We start from the raw sequence: 25,782 nt of genomic DNA on the forward strand, positions 1-25,782 counted from the left end.
CACAGAGTCGGACACGACTGAAGCGACTTAGCAGCAGCAGAGATTATCACCTAAGTCATGCAGAGAAACACAAATATCTTACAATAACGTTTATGTGTGGAATCTAAAGAAAGGAAACCCACAAATTAACTCAGTTACAAAACAGAGTCAGACATGCAGACATAGGAAGCAAATCTAATATTATCAAAGGGGACAGTGGTGTGGAGACAGAGAGAGTATGGGAGTCGCAGATACACATTACCAGATACAAAATAGATGAACAACAAGGACTTGCGGAAGAGCACAGGAAACTGTACTCAATATCCCATTATAACCTATAATAGAAAAGAGTCTGACAAAAGGGATGTATATATATGTAACCAAATCACTTGGCTGCATACCTGAAAGTAAAACAATATTGTGAGTCAACTATACTTCAATGAAAATAAATGATAAAGTATGAACAAATTAGTAAAATGTAGACAATGAAAATAAACCTGTATTAAAATTTAAAAGCCGTATATTTTTGTTTGCTTCTTTTATCTTCCCAATAACAGAGAAAACTGGGTCTCAGGACCTTAGGGATGGGGAAGCACGTGCACCTTCCTGCTGCCTGGACCGAGGTGGTGTACCTGGCTCAGTGCAAAGGAGAAGTCCAGGACGGTACGTCCGCTGGCCGAGCTCTGCTCAGTCACTCTAAGTGATTTGGATCAGCAGTGAAGGCGTAATTTGGTAGCTGTAATATTTAGAGACTGTGCAGGAGCCAAGGAAAATTTGCCTTTCTTGTATTGAAATATCTGACAATGTTTCATTATGAAAGTTCCTTTTGTAATTTTGAATTTATGAATTTGGCTGCTCAACTTTCTAATTATGAAATTGTTTTAAAAACTTTTGCTCAGCAGAGTCCTTATTGCTTTTTTCTAAAATTAGTAACTAATTAAAAAGTAATATAAAATGTCATTTAGTGATTTTCAATTACAATAGGCATTATACTTTAGAGAAACTTGTTTTGACATTTTATAACTCTTACTCATAAAACATTAACCAAATGGCCATTTATTTCTTCACTTGTTTTAAACAGCCATTTTACTCATTACCTTTTCATTTATCACTTCTTATTTCTGTGTTGCCTTTTAAATCGCCCTCCAACCAATCTAAAAAAGAAATTAAGAAACATTACTTCTTAGGAAATAAAGTTCCTTCTATCATTAACTTAAATTTTATGTGTATGCCTTTTAAAATGAGTTTAGAATGGTATCCAGATGAGGTCAGAGAGTATTTCGCCACATAAATTGGGGTTTGTTGTGATATCTGGGTGGAGAAGGCAATGGTAACCCACTCCAGTACTCTTGCCTGGCAAATCTCATGGGCGGAGGAGCCTGGTAGGCTGCAGTCAATGGGGTCACTAGGAGTCAGGACATGACTGAGCAACTTTACTTTCACTTTTCACTTTCATGCATTGGAGAAGGAAATGGCACCCCACTCCAGTGTTCTTGCCTGGAGAATCCCAGGGACGGGGAGCCTGGTGGGCTGCCATCTCTGGGGTTGCACAGAGTCGGACACGACTGAAGTGACTTAGCAGCAGTGCTATCTGGGAGCTTTCAAGCAGTAGGGAGAATAAGAATGATCCTGCATCTAACTTGCCTTTACGGCCTCCCATCACAGTGCTATCCACAGCCTGGCCCTGTAAAATGTTTTAAATGATACTGAGGCAAGCAGTCTTGACTCACCAGCAACCTCTTGCTCTTCCTTGTCACTTAACCTCAGTTTTGTTCGTAACAGCTGCTCAAAATCTTTGTACAGGTACATTCTTGGAGAGATTGTGAGTTTGGTTCAAGATCCCCATAATAAAATATTTCAATGAAGTGAGTCACATGACGTTCTTTGCTTCATGGTGCTTTTAAGAGCTATATTTATACTATATTACGGTCTATCAACTGTGCAATAGCTTGTCTGAAAAATGCACATACCTTAATTAAAAAAGAATTCTTTTTGGAAAGTGGCACTTGCTAGACTTGCTAGATGTTGGATTACTAAAAACCTTCAATTAAAAAAAGAAAAAGATAAGCTGCAATATCTGCAAAGCACGATAAATAAAATGCAGTGGCTGTAATGACGGGAGGTGCAGTTTTCTGTAGGGCCTTAACTCTGCATTCTTCTTTGTTCAGCTCCAATGGCCTTATTCCCTCTGCTTCTCTGTTTATAGCGCTTCTGTTGACACTTCTTTGTCATCCGGTTCTGTCCGGTTTCCCCTCCATTGTGTAACCGTGCTGGCGGTAAAGAACCTGCCTGCCAATGAAGGAGACTGGGAGATGCAAGTCTGATCCCTGGGTCAAGAAGAAGCCTGGAGGAGGACACGGCAACCCACTCCAGTGCTCTGGCCTGGAAAGTCCCGTGGGCAGAGGGGCCTGGCGGGCCACAGTCCACAGGATTGCAAACAGCTGGACAGGACTAAACAATTGAGCACAGCACGTGCATATATGTGCCCTGACCTACCTTTGTTGGCTGGAAGAGCTGGACCGCCTTCCTAGGGTGCCTCTCTTTCCTCGCCTCTCTCCCGCCCTTCCCCGCCTCTGTAGTCTCAAGGGGGCGACTCGATCGCCCTTTCTGATCTAGCCTTGGAAGTCACACAGCGTCACAGAATGGCCCTTCCTATTGGTTGAAACAGTCACAAGGCCTGCTCAGCTTCGAGGGGAAGTGGGCATAGACCTCACCTCTCGATGGGAGGGATGTCCAAGACTGCGAATATTTTAAAGCCACAATGTGGTTTTGGTGACTGATTATAAGACTTAATTGTAGCATGTGGAAAAACAGCATGATTTATAAATTATGTTTCTACTTGTCAATATTTCAGAAGCTTTAAATATGCTCTATGCTTCCCTGGACCATGCTGTCTTTGATTGCGATCATCTGCCTGCCTTATTTTTTGTTGCGGAATCAGTTCTATACAGACTCTGCTGTGATGCATTCCAAAAGGCATACTTATACTCGGTTGAAATCAAGCTGGCAAAGGTATGTTTTAAGGTGATTCCAATGTATTCTTTTATTGGAGGCTAATTACTTTACAATATAGTATTGGTTTTGCCAATGTGTTTTAATTGTTACATGTACTACATCTGGCCACATGAGACCTGTTTCAGGATCCAAACAGGCCATTTGGTTTTATTACAGAATATTCTCTTGTTTGGTAGTTTATTTTAATCTCTAAATGTGGACACTACATTATTACCTGATATGCAAATGGAGATAGTTGGAGAAAATAGAATTTTGCCAACTATGTAAGAAAATAACATTTAACTAAGAATCAAGTTTGTACTTATTTCTGAGTGTATATAGCTTTCTCCTATCTATTTTAAGGATTGCTGAATGCCAGTTTTCCATTTAAAAATGCTGACTGATATACTCTTTAAATGTTGCCCAATTTGAGAAGATAGATTGTTATCTTAGTATTCCATGTCATTTTATAGCTGTAAGATGGGAAACTATCTTCATGTAGCTCATGTTTCATAAGGTCCTAGAAGACAGTGTTCCACTTCTGTGATGATCAGGTTGCCTGCTGCAAAATTTATTATTAGTCAAAGAAATTTAGCTTAACTAGTGGTTTTATTGCAAAGAAAAACCAGGAAAATAATTTCTTTATGAATAAAGAAAATATATCTGTATGTATACATTTTAGTTGACATATATGTATATACATATCATTTGAAATTAAGTACAGTATTATTTGCAAAAATATTTTTTCCTTTCTTTACTTTTGATTATGAAATTTTAATTATGTTAGAAAGTGGGCATGAAGACATTCATGAGTCATCCAGGGCATTTTGGAAGACACTGTATTTCAGACCTTATAAATTAAGTCTAGATCGTCTCTGATATGTTTTGGGGTAAAAGATTTATGGACACCAGGCAAGAAACAGAACATAATAGAAATTGAACATGCAAAGAACTGAGGCTTTGCCTAGAACAGCTGGGGGCAAAGAGACAAGTAAAATTACAATGTCCTTTTCTTCTTTCTTTATTTCCCAAACTGTTCATTATAACAATACCTAAGAGCTTCTATTTATATAATTATTTTGGGATTGCAAAATACAATATATGCATTACTTATATAAAAAGGGTTAGCATTAGGGCTAGTTTATGACGGAAAAAGAGTGGAGTGGAGAAACATAGATCAAGTGTGTGCCACTTTTTTCTCCTTTCCTTCTCATCCTCTTTGGTGACCTTTTCCCATTTCTTGCCTTTGATATTTCTGCCAGCAAGAAAAATGGCTATAAAATAAAGCTTTAGTCATTGTGTATATTGCTTATAATTTACATATACCATGGATTCATTTAATTTAAAAAGATTCCCATATCCTCTCATCTGAGTGGTTAGACTATTTGCATTGCTTTAGATGTATTAGAAATAATAACTTGTTTAATCTTCACAATAATCCTAAAAGGTAGGTCTATTATTATCCACCATTCCACAGACTAGGCAAAGAGACTCTAAGTTGATTACCCAAGATCTCAGCAGGGAAGATTTTGAAACCCAGGATCCCATGGACTCTCACCCATGAGTCTCCTCGTTTACCTGGGCTCTCAGATTTACGAGGGCTTCCCTGGTGCCTCAGGTTGACTTGGTTTCCCTGGTAGCTCAGCTGGGAAAGAATCTGCTTGCAGTGTGGGAGACCTGGGTTCTATCCCCTGCTGAGGAAGATCCCCTGGAGAAGGGAATGGCAACCCACTCCAGTATTCTGGCCTGGAGAATTCCATCGACAGAGGAGCCTGGCGGGTTGCAGTCCATGGAGTCGCAAGAGTCAGACACAACTGAGCGACTAAACCCACCTGCCTCTCGAATTGACTGATTTGGATGCTTGCTCTTCATTGTTGTAGATAATAGACTAGCTCGGAGAAAGCAGCATGCTTTATAAGTGCCTTTGATTTCAGGCAAGAAGCCGTTTCAATCATCCACCTTTTCTTTGCAGGAGTTTCATTATATATCTACTAGTCAGTTGGATGCTTCCTTTTTGATTTTTTTCTTGTTGACAGAACAGTATGTTTAAGGGTGTTGCCATGGAGTCATTGCTCACCTTCATACACAGCATTTTGTTTCTCTTTTGACAAAAAAATATATAGCTCATGCTTGGGAAAAGACAGAAATACCTGATTCCTAATTTTACTTATTTTCACATTTTGTGCATATTCTTCCCTCATCTGAGTATAGAATCTTAACTACTGGAGTCTACTTATTAAAGTACCATTAGTTTAATATATATGCAAGCTATATACATATATATAAACCATATATAAACTATAGTTTAATGTATTTTTTCTACGTAATTGCTATTTATCTATCTATTTTTGGGTACGTTGGTTCTGGGCTTCTTTGTGGCTCAGACGGTAGAGTCTGCCTGACAGTTCAGGAGACACAGGTTCAGTCCCTGGGTTGGGAAGGTCCTCTGGTAGGAAATGGAAACCAGCGCCAGCGTTCTTGTCTGGAGAATCCATGGACAGAGGAGCCTGGCAGGGGCCACAGTCCAGGGGGTTGCGAGGAGTCGGCACAACTGAGCTACTGACACTTCCACTTTGGCGCTGGGTCTCCACCGCTGCGCGGACCTTCTCCAGCTGTGCTGACACTTCCACTTTGGCGCTGGGTCTCCACTGCTGCACGGACCTCCTCTAGCTGTGCTGAGTGGAGGCTGCTCTCTGGTTGTGGCGTGCAGGCTTCTCACTGTGGAGGCGTCTCTTGTTGCAGAGCGTGGGCCCTCAGGTGCACTGGCCTCAGTACTTGTGGCACGTGGCCTCAGTAGTTGCAGTGCCTGGGCTTGGTTGCCCCCGCAGCACACAGAATCTTCCCAGACCAGGGATTGAATCCGTGTCCCCTGCATTGGCAAGTGGATTCTTAACCACTGGACCACCAGGAACATCCAGTTTAAATGTTTTCGATAGGAATATGAACAGTGTTCTTCAAGCTTCTATAAAGAACATGAAACACGTAACCAACTATTAAAATGTAATACATAATAAATATTATTTACCATTTCTATTTCACAATTAGGTAACAGGCAGAGAAATGAAGATAAGGGATGAAAAGAGAAGGAAAGGGGATTAAAGAGCAAAGGAAGAAAAGATGGGCAGGCAGAGAGAGAAATTGACAGGCGGAACTTTACTCTAGGAGGCAAAGCTTAAGTTGTCAAGCTGCAGAGAGAGTATGTACACCAGTTAACCATGAGGACGAATGCGGAGGGAGTTCAGAATTCTTCAGAGATAAAGAAACAGCAGGTTCTTCAGTAAAAGCCTAGCTTTTCAGAATATTGCAGATGAAAGCTTTTAAAAACCATTGCCCAAGTATAGTCATAGAAAGTTTTGCTTTGGGATCAGGGGAAACTCATGATCAAACTGCTATATAATCCAGCAGGTATGCAAGCTGATACGGTTGTCAATCACGTATCTTTCTCTTTTGATCCATGTTAAGTTTTTAAAGTCTTGTTTTCAGTATCCTCTGGTCCCTTCAAAATTGTAGATTATTCTTCTTCTGGTGAATTTATTATTTCTGACTTTCATATTCTCACTTAGACTATTGCAGTGTTCTTTCGAATAGTCTATTGGTTTCCGCTTCCTTCGTATCTGACATCAGTCTTCTGGAGAAGCATAGTACTACCTCAGAGTGATTTATAGGAAGAGATCCCTTGGCATGACATAAATATTTTATTTATTTATGAACATGTATTGTAAATCATGCATGTTTATGAGTTATGGATACATTTATAAACATTCATGATGCATTCTCAAAATTTATTTTAATGATTGAAATTTTTGATAAAAATATTTGGAAATCACTGCTGTAATTGCAAGTTTGTATGTTTTGAAGCAATATACACAGTCCTGGGTTCAAAACCCAATGACGCCACTCATTTGCTTAATAATCTTGTGTGAAGCACTGAGACGTGTTAGGGTTATCTTTTGAGTTTAATTTTGTCTTTTTACATGTAGATCTAATAATGCCCTGTATTGTGGCAAAGAGGATTTTGATATATGATCTTGATAGTGATATAGGGATAGTTATTGTTATTATTTGGTCTTTTCCTGTAATCTTATGGTTTAACAATTTAGGCATTTATATTCCATTTATTACTATAGTCTGTGTTTTTTTTTCTTACTTTTCATGAAATCTTACATATTTTTTTGTAGATATTTCAGTTCTGTTGTCTATGTAAAACAGTTTTAGCTGTGCTAAGCTGCTAAGTCACTTCAGTCGTGTCTGACTCTGTGCGACCCCATAGATGGCAGCCCACCAGGCTCCCCCATCCCTGGGATTCTCCAGGCAAGAATACTGGAGTGGGTTGCCATTTCCTTCTCCAATGCATGAAAGTGAAAAGTGAAGTCGCTCAGTCGTGTCCGACTCTTAACGACCCCATGGACTGCAGCCCACCAGGCTCCTCCATCCATGGGATTTTCCAGGCAAGAGTACTGGAGTGGGGTGCCATCGCCTTCTCCGAGTTTTAGCTATACATGTATTTTAAACTTCACAGAAGTAAGACACTAAACTGTTCATTTAGTGATGGCATTGTGTGAGTGTGTCTGTCTGTGTGTAATTTTATGAGGGAATCACACTCTGCACTGGCAGCATATTTCTCAACCTGTTACCGTCCAGCACACACACAATGCACATTCATGTGTACACTGAGACAAGGCGCTGTGCAGTGTACTGTGGGGTTTCCTTGTTTTAAAATCCCCTTTCATTGATTTCATGACTCACTTAAGGGGCATGACTTTCAATTTGAAAGATTCTGTTCTAAAGGAGATAGAACAAAATAGCATTCAGTATTGGTCATTATATGTAATGGAGAAATGATTTATAAACTTTTTTTTTTCCTGCTGAGCCAGTATTTCAACCTTGATATAAATGTTTTAAAGTTATTTCAAAAGCACATGATCTCAAGTGAATTTGAAATTGTTTCATCAAAAGCAATGGTAATAATAAAATGGTTTGTTTTCCTTATGGTTTTTAAACATTTATTGACATAACACAAAAATCTTTTTTCTTTCTCTTTTGACAGATTGGCCATTTGGTCTTCTTACGACTTTTTATATATTTCCTTCACGGTCACCTGGAAAATTTTAAACAACATTTACTTAGGCTTCAACCATATTTATACGGTAGGCTGTCTTTTATTTTCTATACTTGTAAATGTTTTATGTTATATTTTGAGAAGCTCAGACTATCACTCTAAAGAGTATAAGCTGTATTTTATTTTTTGTGAAAGGTGATATGTGCAGTATTGAAGCGGACAGCTTCTAGGCAAGACTGCATGGGTTTGATGTTTAAATTTCCTGCTTAACTAAGCATCTGACCTTGTCTGTGACTCATTTTTTTCATCTGTAATAGTATCTGGCTTACTGAATTTCAAGTTAAATTCGTATTTTAGTCAGGTAACCCTAGTGGTGGTGTAGATGCCGGACTGGAGAAAGGAGAGGGTGGACGCAGGGGTCCGTTAGCTATGATGTTAGAACAGGCAAGAGATTAAAGGTATGAGCTTCTGCAATCGGGATAGATAGAGTAAAATAATTATGAAAAGTATTTAGAAGATAAAGAAAAATTGGACGTGGTGATCACGTAGATCTAAGCTGTGTAAGGGAAAGTGAGCAATTTAGGATGAATCTCAAGTTTCACATATTGACTAGTAAGGTCAAGGTCATGGTACTCTGAACTGAAAAGATTCTGGAGAAACACTGGACATGCTGAATTTGGAGGTCACTCAGATGTATATAGCCAGTTGGGAGCATGTTTGAAATTGGGGAATAAGTCAAGCCTGGGAATCACTTATTTCAGAGGCATTAACATGAATAATTTAACAGTTATCATTGTTAATGTGGATGAGGTAAACCGGGACTGGGAGGGGGTGGGGGGAGGCATTTATTCTAGGAATAAAGTCTTGAGGAATGTAAACAGTTAATAGATCATTGGAGTAACAGATATCAACTAGGAGAAGAGAATTAAGAGAAACAGGAGGGGGTGATATAGAAATCAAAACAGCAGAGATTCAGGAAGGTCACCATTATCGAGAGCTATAAAAGTATTCAACAGTAGGAGCTCTGAAAGCAGTGATGATTTTCTACAATCAGAAAGTCATTGTTCTCGGGAGCAGTGGAAGCACAGTTCAGACTGGAGGGAAGCAGAGTGGAGGGGAAGTTTAATGACAAAAGAGTGAGCTGTTTTGAAAAGCTTAGCTGTGAAAGAAGAAATGTGTCAGTAGTTTGGATGAAAAACAAGGTCAATAGAGGAGATTGGTATGTTGTAGGGTAAGAAATCAGGAGACTCAGGATACAAGAAAGGGAGTAACGTTTGATGGGAGCGGCGGTAGAGAAGGGAGTGGAGAGTCACAGCGGAGGTGTTTGGATGCTAGCTTGAAACCGGGGCGCGCAGCTGTGGACGGGCAGCAGGGAATCCGTGTCTGTTTCATCGCTCGCTTTGTTTTCTTCATTACACTAGAAATCTCTTAACTCCTCACAGTGGTTGGCGTAGTGATTCACCAGCTATTCAGATATTTGTGGCAAACACATTCCGAAAAATTATTGATATGAAACCTTCAGTTCTTACATTAGCTTGTTACTGTCGATCTATCTCAAGAACACCACCATCTTTGTTTCGTAGAAGGATAGAACCCCCTAGCCGCCCTCTTATCACGGGCTCTTTGGTGGAGACCTGCTTAGGCTGCGTGTTCATCAGCAGCGGGTGGGCTCCTACCTGAGGCTTGAGTCACTGCTCTCTACCCATGTTGCCATCCAATGGAAGAGTGATTATTACTAATTTTTCCACTGTGTTGATGGACTGAAACTCAAAGGTTGTTTAAAAGTTCGTAAAAAGAACAACACAAAGATATTTCTGTTAAATACCACATCATCTTATGTGAAATGTCATAATCATTGCTGTCATTAAACTATATAGTTTAAAAATCAATAACAACAACATCTTGAAAAGAATTAAACTGGAATATTGGTTTAAAAGCAATGACATCGATTGCAATTCCAAAATACCCATTATGAAGAGTATATATTCTGACGTGATTCATTTTCAGCTGGAAGTTTCCACCATTGTTGTGTAGTAACTATACTTAATTGGGCATTCAACCATTATGTAATTGCTGTTTTGAATTATATGAACTCTTATGTATGAATTATTTACCTTGTAGTTTTCTATTATACCACTAGGGGTCATACATAACATTGTTAATCTTCAGTAGTTGGGGAAATAGCAGTTTCAGCCTCTCGGTACTGAATTTAATTATATTTTAATAGCTAAAAGACAAATGAAACGCAGTGCGAGATGTTAATGAAATATTTCTCACAAATTATTTTTCTTACGCTAGCACTTTCTTTCTCCAAAGAATTATATTGGATGTATCCAAACATCTCTTCGAATGTGCAGTGCATTCTGAAAATCATGGAAATTATATGTAAAAGAGAACTCCCTTCTGAATCAATTTTTAGCCCTGTGAAAGACAAGAATACAGATTCTGGAATGGTGAGTATATCCCATGCGTGCTAACTGCTAAGTTACTTCAGTTGTGCCCAACTTTTTGCAACCCTATGGGCTGTAGAGCCCACCAGGCTCCTCTGTTCATGGGATTCCCCAGGCAAGAATGCTGGAGTGGGTTGCCGTGCCCTCCTCCAAGGGGTCTTCCCAAGCCAGGGATCAAACCCAGGTTGCCTGCGTCTCCTGCACTGGCAGGCGGGTTCTCTACTAGCGCTACGTGGGAAGCCCACTTATATCCCAGTGCATGGCAAATCGGGTCACATTACTGTGATTAAACATCGCTGCCTGACAGCGCAGTAACACGGCTGAAGAGGGCTTAGCTGGGAGAGGAGTGGACAGCACAGATGCTGAAGCTGTGCAACCGAGGCACGTTTCCTAGACAGCAGTTAGGACCGCGGTGGAAGTCAGTATCCACCGCTGCTGCTTTAGATGGAGTGATGCCCTCCTACCTTCTTCCTTATGAGTCCATCTCAGCTGATCAATTAAAAATTGCAAAATTTAGACTGACTTTTAAATGAACATTTTATGGTATTACATTTTTATTAAAGGGAGAGTGTGTAAAGTGCAGACTAGTAATGAAAGCAACTGTAATAATTTTCTGCTCCATAATCCATGTGTAATAATATTTAATATGCTATGAAAACCAACGGAAAGTTTTTAAATGGTTCAAAATTGAGGAATTAAAATAATCCTTGGTATATGATAAAACTTTTACTTTCCAACTCAGAAATTACTGATCAACATTAGGAAAAACTATCTGTCCCAATTGTATATAATCCCTTGGTATGTAATGAGTTATGTGTTATGCACACAGAACTCCGGTGTTCTTGTCCCTATAGACTGATGTTCTTCAAAAGACAAGCTTCAGTCTTTGTGACTTGCAATGCCTCTGTTTCCCTTTCTCACATATGTTCCGAAAGAAAGCATTGAACACTTCAGAACTTGATTCTTTAATTATTTTATTTTTTGCTATATATGCCTACTATTTTATAATTTATAAATAGAAAATCTGTTTCTCTAATTCCTAAAAAGGAGAAAAATGCATTTAACATAATGCTAGTTGCAACAACAAAGGAAATTTTTAAAAAATTTTAATCATGTATTATTATTATTATTAGTTTTTTTACTTTACAATATTGTATTGGTTTTGCCATACATCAACATGAATCCGCCATGGGTGTACACGTGTTCCCCATTCTGAACCCCTTCCCACCTCCCTCCCCATACCATCCCTCTGGGTCGTTCCCGTGCACCAGCTCCAAGCATCCTGTATCCTACATCAAGCCTGGACTGGCGATTCGTTTCTTATATGATATTATACATGTTTCAATGCCATTCTCCCAAATTATCCCACCCTCTCCCTCTCCCTCTCCCACAGAGTCCAAAAGACTGTTCTTTACATCTGTGTCTCTTTTACTCTCTTGCATACAGGGTTATCATTACCATCTTTCTAAATTCCATATATATGCGTTAGTATACTGTATTGGTGTTTTTCTTTCTGGCTTACTTCACTCTGTATAATAGGCTCCAGTTTCATCCACCTCATTAGAACTGATTCAAATGTATTCTTTTTAATGGCTGAGTAATACTCCATTGTGTATATGTACCACAGTTTTCTTATCCATTCGTCTGTTTATGGACATCTAGGTTGCTTCTATGTCTTGGTTATCATAAACAGTGCTGCAATGAACGTTTCTCTTTCAATTCCAGTTTCCTTGGTGTGTGTATGCCCAGCAGTAGGATTGCTGGGTCATAAGGCAGTTCTATTTCCAGTTTTTTAAGGAATCTCCACACTGTTCTCCATAGTGGCTGTACTAGTTTGCATTCCCACCAACAGTGTAAGAGGGTTCCATTTTCTCCACACCCTCTCCAGCATTTATTGCTTGTAGACTTTTGGATAGCAGCCGTTCTGACTAGCGTGAGATGGTACCTCATTGGTTTTGATTTGCATTTCTCTGATAATGAGTGATGTTGAGCATCTTTTCATGTGTTTGTTAGCCATCTGTATGTCTTCTTTGGGGAAATGCCTATTTAGTTCTTTGGCCCATTTTTTGATTGGGTCGTTTATTTTTCTGGAATTGAGTTGCAGGAGTTGCTTGTATATTTTTGAGATTAGTTGTTTGTCAGTTGCTTCATTTGCTATTATTTTCTCCCATTCTGAAGGCTGTCTTTTCACCTTGCTTATAGTTTCCTTTGTTATACAGAAGCTTTTAAGTTTAATTAGGTCCCACTGGTTTATTTTTTGCTTTTATTTCCAGTATTCTGGGAGGTGGGTCATAGAGGATCCTGCTGTGATTTATGTCGGAGAGTGTTTTGCCTGTTTTCCTCTAGGAGTTTTATAGTTTCTGGCCTTATGTTTAGATCTTTAATCCATTTTGAGTGTATTTTTGTGTATGGTGTTAGAAAGTGATCTAGTTTCATTCTTTTACAAGTGGTTGACCAGTTTTCCCAGCACCACTTGTTAAGAGATTGTCTTTTCTCCATTGTATATTCTTGCCTCCTTTGTCGAAGATAACGTGTCCATAGCTGTGTGGATTTATCTCTGGGCTTTCTATTTTGTTCCATTGATCTATATTTCTGTCTTTGTGCCAGTACCATACCGTCTTGATGACTGTGGCTTTGTAGTAGAGCCTGAAGTCAGGCAGGTTGATTCCTCCAGTTCTATTCTTCTCAAGATTGCTTTGGCTATTCGAGGTTTTTTGTATTTCCATACAAATTGTGAAGTTATTTGTTCTAGCTCTGTGAAAAATACCGTTGGTAGCTTGATAGAGATTGCATTGAATCTGTAGATTGCTTTGGGTAGTATACTCATTTTCACTATATTGATTCTTCCGATCCATGAACATGGTATATTTCTTCATCTATTAGTGTCCTCTTTGATTTCTTTCACCAGTGTTTTATAATTTTCTATATATAGGTCTTTAGTTTCTTTAGGTAGATATATTCCTAAGTATTTTATTCTTTTCGTTGCAATGGTGAATGGAATTGTTTCCTTAATTTCTCTTTCTGTTTTCTCATTATTAGTGTATAGGAATGCAAAGGATTTCTGTGTGTTGATTTTATATCCTGAAACTTTACTATATTCATTGATTAGCTCTAGTAATTTTCTGGTGGAGTCTTTAGGGTTTTCTATGTAGAGGATCATGTCATCTGCAAACAGTGATAGTTTTACTTCTTCTTTTCCAATTTGGATTCCTTTTATTTCTTTTTCTGCTCTGATTGCTGTGGCTAAAACTTCCAGAACTATGTTGAATAGTAGCGGTGAAAGTGGGCACCCTTGTCTTGTTCCTGACTTTAGGGGAAATGCTTTCAATTTTTCACCATTGAGGGTAATGTTTGCTGTGGGTTTGTCATATATAGCTTTTATTATGTTGAGGTATGTTCCTTCTATTCCTGCTTTCTGGAGAGTTTTTTATCATAGAGGGATGTTGAATTTTGTCAAAGGCTTTCTCTGCATCTATTGAGATAATCATATGGGTTTTATTTCTCAATTTGTTAATGTGGTGTATTACATTGATTGATTTGTGGATGTTGAAGAATCCTTGCATCCCTGGGATAAAGCCCACTTGGTCATGGTGTATGATCTTTTTAATGTGTTGTTGGATTCTGATTGCTAGAATTTTGTTAAGGATTTTTGCATCTATGTTCATCAGTGATATTGGCCTGTAGTTTTCTTTTTTTGTGGCATCTTTGTCAGGTTTTGGTATTAGGGTGATGTTGGCCTCATAGAATGAGTTTGGAAGTTTACCTTCCTCTGCAATTCTCTGGAAGAGTTTGAATAGGATAGGTGTTAGCTCTTCTCTAAATTTTTGGTAGAATTCAGCTGTGACACCGTTTGGACCTGGGCTTTTGTTTGCTGGAAGATTTCTGATTACAGTTTCAATTTCTGTGCTTGTGATGGGTCTGTTAAGATTTTCTATTTCTTCCTGGTTCAGTTTTGGAAAGTTGTACTTTTCTAAGAATTTGTCCATTTCTTCCATGTCCATTTTATTGGCATATAATTGCTGATAGTAGTCTCATATGATCCTTTGTATTTCTGTGTTGTCTGTTGTGATCTCTCCATTTTCATTTCTAATTTTGTTGATTTGATTTTTCTTCTTTTGTTTCTTGATGAGTCTGGCTGATGGTTTGTCAATTTTATTTATCCTCTCAAAGAACCAGCTTTTGGCTTTGTTGATTTTTGCTATGGTCTCTTTTGTTTCTTTTGCATTTATTTCTGCCCTAATTTTTAAGACTTCTTTCCTTCTACTAACTCTGGGGTTCTCCATTTCTTCCTTTTCTAGTTGCTTTAGGTGTAGAGTTAGGTTATTTATTTGACTTTTTTCTTGTTTCTTGAGGTATGCCTGTATTGCTATGAACTTTCCCCGTAGCACTGCTTTTATAGTGTCCCACAGGTTTTGGGTTGTTGTGTTTTCATTTTCATTCGTTTCTATGCATATTTTGATTTCTTTTTTATTTCTTCTGTGATTTGTTGGTTATTCAGCAGTGTGTTGTTCATTCTCCATATGTTGGAATTTTTAGTAGTTTTTCTCTTGTAATTGAGATCTAATCTCACTGCATTGTGGTCAGAAAAGATGCTGGGAATGATTTCAATTTTTTTGAATTTACCAAGGCTAGATTTATGGCCCAGAATGTGATCTATCCTGGAGAAGGTTCCATGTGTGCTTGAGAAAAAGGTGAAATTCATTGTTTTGGGGTGAAATGTCCTATAGATATCAATTAGGTCTAACTGGTCTACTGTATCATTTAAAGTTTGTGTTTCCTTGTTAATTTTCTGTTTAGTTGATCTATCCATAGGTGTGAGTGGGGTATTAAAGTCTCCCACTATTATTGTGTTGTTATTAATTTCCCCTTTCATACTTGTTAGCATTTGTCCTACATATTGCGGTGCTCCTATGTTGGGTGCATATATATTTATAATTGTTCTATCTTCTTCTTGGATTGATCCTTTGATCATTTTGTAGTGGCCTTCTTTGTCTCTTTTCACAGCCTTTGTTTTAAAGTCTATTTTATCTGATATGAGTATTGCTACTCCTGCTTTCTTTTGGTCTCTATTTGTGTGGAATATCTATTTCTAGCCCTTTACTTTCAGTCTGTATGTATCCCCTGTTTTGAGGTGGGTCTCTTGTAAACAACATATATAGGGGTCTTGTTTTTGTATCCATTCAGGCAGTCTTTGTCTTTTGGTTGGGGCATTCAACCCATTTACGTTTAAGGTAATTATTGATAAGTATGATCCCGTTGCCATTTACTTTATTGTTTTGGGTTTGAGTTTATACACTCTTTTTGTGTTTCCTGTCTAGAGAATATCCTTTAGCATTTGTTGGAGAGCTGGTTTGGTGGTTCTGAATTCTCTCAGCTTTTGCTTGTCTGTAAAGCTTTTGATTTCTCCTTCATATTTGAATGAGATCCTTGCTGGGTACAGTAATCTGGGCTGTAGGTTATTTTTTTCATCACTTTAAGTATGTCTTGCCATTCCCTCCTGGCCTGAAGAGTTTCTATTGAAAGATCAGCTGTTATCCTTATGGGAATCCCCTTGTGTGTTATTTGTTTTTCCCTTGCTGCTTTTAATATTTGTTCTTTGTGTTTGATCTTTGTTAATTTGATTAATATGTGTCTTGGGGTGTTTCACCTTGGGTTTATCCTGTTTGGGACTCTCTGGGTTTCTTGGACTTGGGTGTTTATTTCCTTCCCCATTTTAGGGAAGTTTTCAACTATTATCTCCTCAAGTATTTTCTCATGGTCTTTCTTTTTGTCTTCTTCTTCTGGGATTCCTATGATTCGAATGTTGGGGCATTTAATATTGTCCTGGAGGTCTCTGAGATTGTCCTCATTTCTTTTAATTCATTTTTCTTTTTTCCTCTCTGATTCATTTATTTCTACCATTCTATCTTCTATTTCACTAATCCTATCTTCTGCCTCCGTTATTCTACTATTTGTTGCCTCCAGAGTGTTTTTTATCTCATTTATTGCATTATTCATTATATATTGACTCTTTTTTATTTCTTTTCGGTCCTTGTTAAATCTTTCTTGTATCTTCTCAGTCCTTGTCTCCAGGCTATTTATCTGTGATTCCATTTTGATTTCAAGATTTTGGATCATTTTCACTATTATTATTCAGAATTCTTTATCAGGTAGATTCCCTATCGTTTCCTCTTTTGTTTGGTTTGGTGGGCATTTATCCTGTTCCTTTACCTGCTGGGTATTCATCTGTCTCTTCATCTTGGTTATATTGCTGCGTTTGGGGTGGCCTTTCTGTATTCTGGCAGTTTGTGGAGTTCTCTTTATTGTGGAGTTTCCTCATTGTGGGTGGGGTTGGACGAGTGGCTTGTCAAGGTTTCCCAGTTAGGGAAGCTTGTGTCAGTGTTCTGGTGGGTGGAGCTGGATTTCTTCTCTCTGGAGTGCAATGAAGTGTCCAGTAATGAGTTATGAGATGTCAGTGGGTTTGGAGTGACTTTGGGCAGCCTGTATATTGAAGCTCAGGGCTGTGTTCTTGTGTTGCTGGAGAATTTGCATGGTATGTCTTGCTCTGGAACTTGTTGGCCCTTGGGTGGTGCTTGGTTTCAGTGTAGGCATAGAGGTGTTTGATGAGCTCCTGTCGATTACTGTTCCCTGGAGTCAGGAGTTCTCTGGTGTTCTCAGGATTTGGACTTAAGCCTCCTGCTTCTGGTTTTCAGTCTTATTTTTACAGTAGTCTCAAGACTTCTCCTTCTATACAGCACCTCCTTTCGAAGACAATGGGCTGCTTTTCTGGGTGCCTGATGTCCTCTGCCAGCATTCAGAAGTTGTTTTGTGGAATTTACTCAGCGTTTAAATGTTCTTTTGATGAATTTGTCGGGGAGAAAGTGGTCTCCCCATCCTAATCCTCCGCCATCTTAGGACCGCCTCCAAAAAATCTTTTAAAATAGTTTTGCTTGTGAGTTGCCTCATGTTTTCCCCATGCTTCCTTTGGTTCCTTTCTGAAACTACCTAAAATGTAAGTATATAAGGAAGAACATTCAACCACATCTATCTGTGGTTTTTCTAGAAGTTAGTGTTTTCTCTTTGGCTCATAACTTGGTAGAGGACCATTTATATAAACAATGACATACACTAAGCCCTTTGAACCACTTGGTTATTCTCACTAATGAACATAGTTTGCTTATGCATAAAAGGAGCTTGTTTTACAGTTTAAAATATATTTTAATAATTTAAGTATATAACCTAAGATATTGAGCAACAGAGAAAGTACTGACTATGAAAAGGAACAACCTACTCACCAACTGACTGTGTGGTCCAGAGTAGGTCCATTCAGTTCAGTTGAGTCACTCAGTCGTGTCCGACTCTTTGCAACCCCCTGAACCACAGCACGCCAGGCCTCCCTGTCCGTCACCAACTCCTGCAGTTTACTCAAACTCATGTCCATTGAGTCGGTGATGCCATCCAACCATCTCATCCTCTGTTGTCCCCTTCTCCTCCTGCCTTCAATCTTTCCCAGAATCAGGCTCTTTTCAGATGAGTCAGCTCTTTGCATCAGGTGGCCAAAGTATTGGAGTTTCAGCTTTAGCATCAGTCTTTCCAATGAACACCCAGGACTGATCTCCTTTAGGATGGACTGGTTGGATCTCTTTGCAGTCCAAGGGACTCTCAAGAGTCTTCTCTAACACCACAGCTCAAAAGCATTAATTCTTCAGTGCTCAGCTTTCTTTATAGTCAAGCTCTCACATCCCTACATGACCACTGGAAGAACCATAGCCTTGACTAGATGAACCTTTGTTAACAAAGTAATGCCTCTGCTTTTTAATATGGTGTCTAGGTTGGTCATAACTTTCCTTCCAAGGAGTAAGCGTCTTTTAATTTCATGGCTGAAATCACCATCTGCAGTGATTTTGGAGCCCCCCAAAATAAAGTCAGCCACAGTTTCCACTGTTTTCCCCTCTATTTGCCATGAGGTGATGGGACCAGATGCCATGATCTTCATTTTCTGAATGTTGAGTTTTAAGCCAGCGTTTTAACTCTCTTCTTTCACTTTCATCAAGAGGCTCTTTAGTTCTTCACTTTCTGCCATAAGGGTGGTGTTATCTGCATATCTGAGGTTATTGATTTTCTCCGGCCAATCTTGATTCCAGCTCGTGCTTCCTCCAGACCAGCATTTCTCATGATGTACTCTGCATATAAGTTAAATAAGCAGGGTGACAATATACAGCCTTGACATACTCCTTTTCCTATTTGGAACCAGTCTGTTGTTCCCTTAAACTCTCTAAATCCCTGTCTGCTTACCTTTAAAAAAGATACTGTCTTCATCATCATATTTGCCCTAACTAATCTACAGGGCTGTTGTGAAGACTGCAAAAAAACATGTGCTCATAAATTAGTAATAGCCATGTAAATGTAAAGACTAGTTATTGAAAAATATACTTAGGAACTTACTTAGGCAGTTAAATATAATAATTCTCATCTAAGGACATGATTATGCTGACAATAATTGTGCTTAATTACGTAGTTAATTGTGCTAAAGCTAATGTGGTGGTGATTTGAGTGTTTTTCCTTGAATCAAATAAGAGACTGAAACCTTGACAGCCTGCATGTTACAGTCGTGAGGTGCTCGGCTTTCAGGGTTGATGCTGCTTTTCCTTAAATCAGGCTCTTTTCGTCAGTCTCGGCAGGCACAGACAACAGGGAAATGGAGACATACTGTCTTCAGACGGTTCAGCTCCAGCTTTAGATGAACTGAAAGGGGCAAGAATGTCAGCACATGAAAAGAATGTTGTCTGCTTACAATGGGACAAGTTTCTAAACCTCTGCACTCTTCCGCTTTTTAGAACAGAGGGCGTAGTTTCAGTCTTTTTAAATACTGTTTCAGCTCCATGTGTGAGATTCTATGGAGAGATTATAACAGATTTTAGCCTATCAGACTTATTGCCCTCCTTTTCCTGCTCCCATTTCCTTCTAATGTAAAAAATATAAAAGGTCGTGTATCCACAGCGCCGCTGAGTTGCTGGTTCAGCAGGTTCGGTGGTTGATGGCGTGCTTTAACGTTGCCCCGTGTCCACCCAATTTCTCTAGTGTAAGTTTCACCCAGTGTCCCACTTCAGTTGAGTATTTTACCCATTCAGTACCCATCTGTCTCAACTTCTGGGGAACAAAACGGGGGAAGAAGGGAGAAAACAGGGAATATAAAAGATAACATCTCTATTCATCCTGTCTCTCTTCTTTATTATTCACATGCTATAGCAGAGGATTTGTGGAGTTATTTCTACAGCTCTTATCATCCAGTAACGGTACAGGGCCCATGGTAACATATTTTGGCCACTGTAAAATACTTTATTTTTAATATATTTATAAGCATTGGAGTAGAAATAATTTGTTTTCGAAGAGCTATTATAAAATCACTGAAAAAAGGAATTCTGTGGGATAGAAGCATTAGGATACACACAATATGGGTGTTGGTTCTTTATAAAGATAGGAAATTTCCTTTTCCCTGCTGCTGGAACCTGTTTCTCCTTTTAATGCTCTTTCAAGCTGATGCAGACACAGGGTTTCCATTGGCTTTGACAAATGGTACCCTTTAACTGGCTCTGTGGTTTGCAGAACACTGGACTGGGTTTCCCACTCTGCCCTTTGCTCGCCAGCAAAGCTGAATTTGTTAAGCACGGTTGTCACTTGGTAATAATGACATTGTTCTTGGGAGAAGGTAGATTCACATTCAACTAAAATGCAGTAGACCGTTTACTAACTAGGTGCATCCACCCTAAAGCACAGATAGTTTTCTGAATGCAAGATTTACATTCAGATGTATTAGCAGTCTCTTCCTCCAGGGCTCTGAGTACTCAGCAAGCCGAAAGCATTATCTAAATTTGGAACATTCTGGGTTGTACTGTAACTATAAATGGTTTCTAGAAATTGGGTTAGACGGAAACACAGGTTCTTTAAAATTAGGAGCCTTACCCTGTGATTCACGTCCTGTTATTCAGGTAACACGTTTGTACTGGGAGGTCCTTTCATGGCAGTGACGACCGTCTCCCAAATGCATGAAAGCAAGGGTGAAACGCCAGATGCTGTCTTTGAGCAGTCACAATAGAGCCCGTGTTTCAGAGTTCATTTTTGTTATCAAAGTCTGGTCAGACAGTCAGAGCTTCTCAGATGGGCACAAAATTCAAGCCGATGTGGTCATCTGAATTCTCAGCCAACAGCATCCTGGCAGCACTTTGGTAGGTGGGCTTTATCTCTGTGCTGAGTTGGGTCTGCGCTGTGGCATGTGAGGCCTCTCCCTACAGGACGCAGACTCTGGCTGTGGCAGGGGCTCTGGAATAAACAGGCTTCAGGAGTTAGCGCACAGGGGCTCTCTAGCTGGGGGATGCGGACTCAGTATTTGTAGCACGCGACTTATTCGCTCCATGGCATGTGGTATCTTAGTTCCCGGACCAGGGATCGAACCTGCCTTCCCTGCATTGCTGGGTGGATTCTTAACCCTCAGGGAAGTCCTAACCATAAGTTCTGGAGGGCAGATGTGGAGATCTATGCAGCCTCCGAAGGGAAGCCTCATATATAAGCGTCCCTACTTATTAAAGCTGCCACCTGCCCACCTGCAGAGGCCGGCCTCCCTCTCAAGTATCTCCCACCCTTGTCCTTGGGTATGGGGGCTAGTTTGTAAACCAGCACAGCCCAAAGCTGGGCAGCAGGCAGGGGGAAATGAAGGAACTACAGGCCGTGGCCGTAAAACCAAACTGAGCCCGAGAGAGAATAAGTTCCAGTTCTCTGGGAGTCATTCAGTGCTGTGCTCTGTGCTTGATACTTTTTAAAACTGCAATAATATGAATTACAAAAATTAAAAAGAAATCTATGTATAAGCATTACTTTTTTTATTGGACTGAAAATAAAATTAACAGCTTAATTTTATGTTTTAAACTACATATTTTTATTTATGTACTCTAGTTAGCAGTTTGTTTGCAGATGGGAGTTATCTGCCAACCACACCTTGGGTGGGACTGACCTGGTGTAAAAGCAAAGAACTCTACACCACCTGCGGCTCTCAGAGCACTGCTTCCTCTTCGTCTGCTGCGTTGTCGATGTTAAATCACATCGCCATCATCATGCTAATTCATTCTGGTTTTCAAATACATTTTTTCTTTTGCAGAAAGTAAAAAGCAGGGAATAAACTTTAGCAAGATTTCCATGTAAATGCTTGAATTATAGAAGGATCTAACACATAAGGATAAGAGATAAGCCTCACTTATCTGGAAAATTCCCAGGTATGGCAGGTTGAGGGAGGTCCTGAGGAAACAGGAGTTCCCTTTAGATTTGACGCTACCAGATGTAGGGACAGTTCTGCTTGGGTGTTTTGTGGGGTCACAGTGACTTTCTGTGTGTGCTTAGGGAAAAAATCAAGTGGCTTTGTTTATTCATCAGAGTAGTGTTGTCTGAGGTTGATGCTCTGTGAGTTTATGTCCAGCAGAATAAAATGGCCTGCCTGTGAGCAGCAGAGCAGTTTGTAGTCATACTGATGTCAGCTCGGTTCCAGAAGTCAGAGGCTTCCTTTTTTCATGTTTCGTGATAAGTAAGAATGGTGTCCTATAAAATTGAAAATCAAGCTGAAATCTTCTCCAGGATCTAAATCCTGATCATTTCTTTACCAAAAGCTTTTGCAAATTTCCTCTGGTGATGGTACATAAGTTTGTTAAAGATATTTTTGACCTAATTGAATAGTCTCTGTGGCCACATAATGTACATGATTTGAAAAAAAAAAAAAAAGTATTGATTGTTCTTGTTCATCAAACCGTTCACAAGTTTCAAAATGCATGTGCCTACACACTCATTCAGAGTGTTTGCCATGTGAGGGTTGTCAGGCGTCCAGGCTGAGACTTCTAGAGCGATTTGGGAAAAGAATTTCAGTTATGTCGGCTCCACGTTTTGGGGGAGACTCTACCACAAAGCAGAACACTGAGTTATTTGGATGAAATACGTATATTAACTGAAGTCCACGCATCTTAGTCTGATGTCTCACGTTATTTTAGAACAGGCTTTTTGGGGGGTATTCTGATACTCTAAACACCCCCTGGTCTCCATTTGCTCCCGTGGATGATGGTTCCCTGAGGCAGTAAAGCTCCTGTAGAGACTTTACCCTACTCCTGCCTGTATTGCCAGCACCCGAGTCCCAGACACAATGTAGATTAATGCACATCTGTGAGACTTAACTGAACAGTTGACTAGACTAAAACGTCTTTGTTTAAAATTTATGTTTCAACTTCTGGCCTTCTCTCTTATGAGTGCACAATATGAAAACTTAAGTTGTAGTCTTGATGTTATTTCAAATAGTAAATGAGAATTATAGAACTGTTTGGAATCTCTTTAAGTGTTTCTTTTTGGTGCATAAAAGAATAAAATACCAGGTAAATTAGTGATTTGAGTACATATCACACGATGTGTATTTGAATCTTTACTGTTGACAAAAATTCAATAGGCGTGCTATGTCTAAAAACTGTTTCTTTTCATATGTGAAATGAATCGCCAGTCCAGGTTCGATGCATGATATAGGGGCTGGTGCTCGGGGCTGGTGCCCTGGGATGACCCAGGGGGAAGGGGTGGGGAGGGAGGTGGGAGGGGTTTCAGGATGGGGAATGCATGTACACCGTGATGAATCCATGTCAATGTGTGGCAAAACCAATACAATATTCTAAGGTAATTAGCCTCCAATTAAAATAAATAAATTTATATTAAAAAAATAAAAATAAATGGACACACACACACACAGATCTGTTTCTTTGTACCAATTACTTTAGTAGATCAATTAAATCTTTGGAACTGTTAGGAAGCATTTTAAGAAAAAAATAAATAGCTCATTCGCATTCTGATTTTGTAGGCTTTTAAAATAGTTTCTTAGCAGACATTGACCATGTCCAGTTAGGCAATACTTTGGTCCTTAGAGTGAAAATACACATTAAAAAATATTTATTTATTTGTTTATTTGGCTGAGTCTGGTCTTAGTTGTGGCCCTTGGATCTTCCTTCTGTTGGGGCCCACAGACTCTCCAATTGTGGCACACATTTATATTTATATATATATATATTTTTTTAATTGAAGGGTAATTGCTTTACAGAATTTTGTTTTTCTGTCATACATCAACAAGAATCAGCCATAGGTATACTCATGTCCCCTCCCTCCCTGACCTCTCTCCCATCCCTCCCATCCCACCCTTCAACCTGTCACAGAGTGCTTATTTAACTTATGTGCAGAGTACATCATGTGAAATGTGGAGCTGGATGAGGCGCAAGCTGGAATCAAGACTGCCGGGAGAAATATCAATAACCTCAGATATGCAGATGACACCACCCTTATGGCAGAAAGCACTCTTATGGCATGAGGCAGAAAGAGCCTCATGATGAAAGTGAAAGAGGAGAGTTAAAAAGCTGCCTTAAAACTCAACATTCAAAAACTAAGATCATGGCATCTGGTCCCATCACTTCATAGCAAATAGATGGAGCAACAATGGAGACAGTGACAGACTTCATTTTCTTGGGCTCCAAAATCACTGCTAATGGTGACTGCAGCCATAAAATTAAAAGACATTTGCTCCTTGGAAGAAAGGCTATGACCAACCTAGAGAGCATATTAAAAAGCAGAGACATTACTTTGCTGACAGAGTTCTGTCTACTCAAAGCTATGGTTTTTCCAGTGGTCATGTATGGATGTGAGAGCTGGACTGTGAAGAAAGCTGAGCACCGAAGAATTGATGCTTTTGAACTGTGGTGTTGGAGAAGACTCTTTGAGAGTTCCTTGGACTGCAAGGAGATCCAGCCAGTCAATAAGATCAGTCCTGAGTGTTCACTGGAAGGACTGATGATGAAGCTGAAACTCCAATACCTTGGCCACCTGATGCAAAGAGCTGACTCATTGCAAAAGACACTGATGCTGGGAAAGATTGAAGGTGGGAGAAGGGGATGACAGAGGATGAGATGGTTTGATGGCATCACTGTCTCTATGGACATGAGTTTCAACAAGCTCTGGGAGATGGTGATGGACAGGGAGGCCTGGCATGCTGCAGTCCACAGGGTCACAGTCGGATACGACTGAGCAACTGAACAACATTGTACGCAAGGGATCCATGTGAAAATAAACATATAAAGCTCAGATCAACTATATATTCTTTTAAAAATGTGTTCGAGTAAATTGTTCCACTTGGTGTAACATGATGTAGAAAAAAACATTTAAAGTTTATTTCATGTCTGTTCAAGTCAAAGAACTCTTTCTCAGATGTATTTTAATATTTCACTTCCAGGAACATTTGCAACTTAATCAGAAAGGATATGAAATTAGCCACCTGCTCTGGCACTGTGTTTCTGCCTGGACTTGTGTTCAGAAGAACAGTCCCCAGTTAAACAAGGTGCTTGAACATCTCATCTCTCATAAAACACAGCTTCAAAAGAAATCCTGGTAAGTGGGATCCTATAAATCCAGAGTAACTCATGGAGAAACCTTTGTGTTTAAATGTTAAATAACCTTTGTACTTAAATGTTAATCACACCTTAGTTGACTATGAAAAAAATTTATAATCTCAGTTCCAAAGACAAGGGCAGTTTCTATATTTTGTATTAGTTCATTTCATCAATAAATTGTTCTCACCTTTTTGTGGCTAGATGAGCATACTTGTATTGCCTTTTGTCTTTATTGAAGGAAATTTGTTATTGATAACTTCATTCCCACAATATTAAGCATCTTTTACTTTTCAAGTTGTTTAACAACAATACAGATTATTATCCATGGAAGAATGTGCTATGATTCTGGGTTGCCATTGCTTTCTCTGGAAAGTAGCTTAGTTGTGTCCAACTCTTTGTGACCACATGGACTAAACAGTCCATGGCATTTTCTAGGCCAGAATACTGGAGTGGGTAGCCTTTCCCTTCTCCAGAGGATCTTCCCAACCCAGGGATCTAACCCAGGTCTCCCACATTGCAGGCAGATTCTTTACCATCTGAGCCACAAGGGAAGCCCAAGAATGCTACAGTGGGTAGCCTATCCCTTCTCCAGCGGATCTTCCTGACCCAAGGATTGAACCAGGGTCTCCTGCATTTCAGTAGGAGTCTTTACCGACTGAGCTATCAGGGAAGCCCTCAGGGATTTCTCTTTAAGATTTTTAAAATAACTTAGTATTTTATAAATTTAGGGGTTTGGAGGGTTATACACGATTATTCTTACATTTCAGAGAAGGCGATGGCACACCACTCTAGTACTCTTGCCTGGAAAATCCCATGGACTGGGGAGCCTGGTGGGCTGCAGTCCATGGGGTCGCGAAGAGTTGGGCATGACTGA

General features: G+C 39.5%; 1 protein-coding gene across 1 annotated transcript in view; it reads left to right on the forward strand.

Annotated features, from left to right (window-relative positions):
- Positions 1 to 25,782, forward strand: part of TMEM232 (transmembrane protein 232) — a 247,935-nt gene that overhangs the window by 31,402 nt on the left and 190,751 nt on the right. Inside the window, exons 3-7 of the mRNA XM_040239692.1 lie at positions 537 to 642; positions 2,834 to 2,991; positions 8,021 to 8,120; positions 10,331 to 10,485; positions 24,752 to 24,906. Coding sequence (XP_040095626.1) covers positions 537 to 642; positions 2,834 to 2,991; positions 8,021 to 8,120; positions 10,331 to 10,485; positions 24,752 to 24,906 — 674 coding nt within the window. The remainder of the gene's footprint in view (positions 1 to 536; positions 643 to 2,833; positions 2,992 to 8,020; positions 8,121 to 10,330; positions 10,486 to 24,751; positions 24,907 to 25,782) is intronic.

Source organism: Oryx dammah, unplaced genomic scaffold (genome assembly GCF_014754425.2).
Source record: "Oryx dammah isolate SB20612 unplaced genomic scaffold, SCBI_Odam_1.1 HiC_scaffold_5, whole genome shotgun sequence".
Classification (NCBI taxonomy): Eukaryota; Metazoa; Chordata; class Mammalia; order Artiodactyla; family Bovidae; genus Oryx; species Oryx dammah.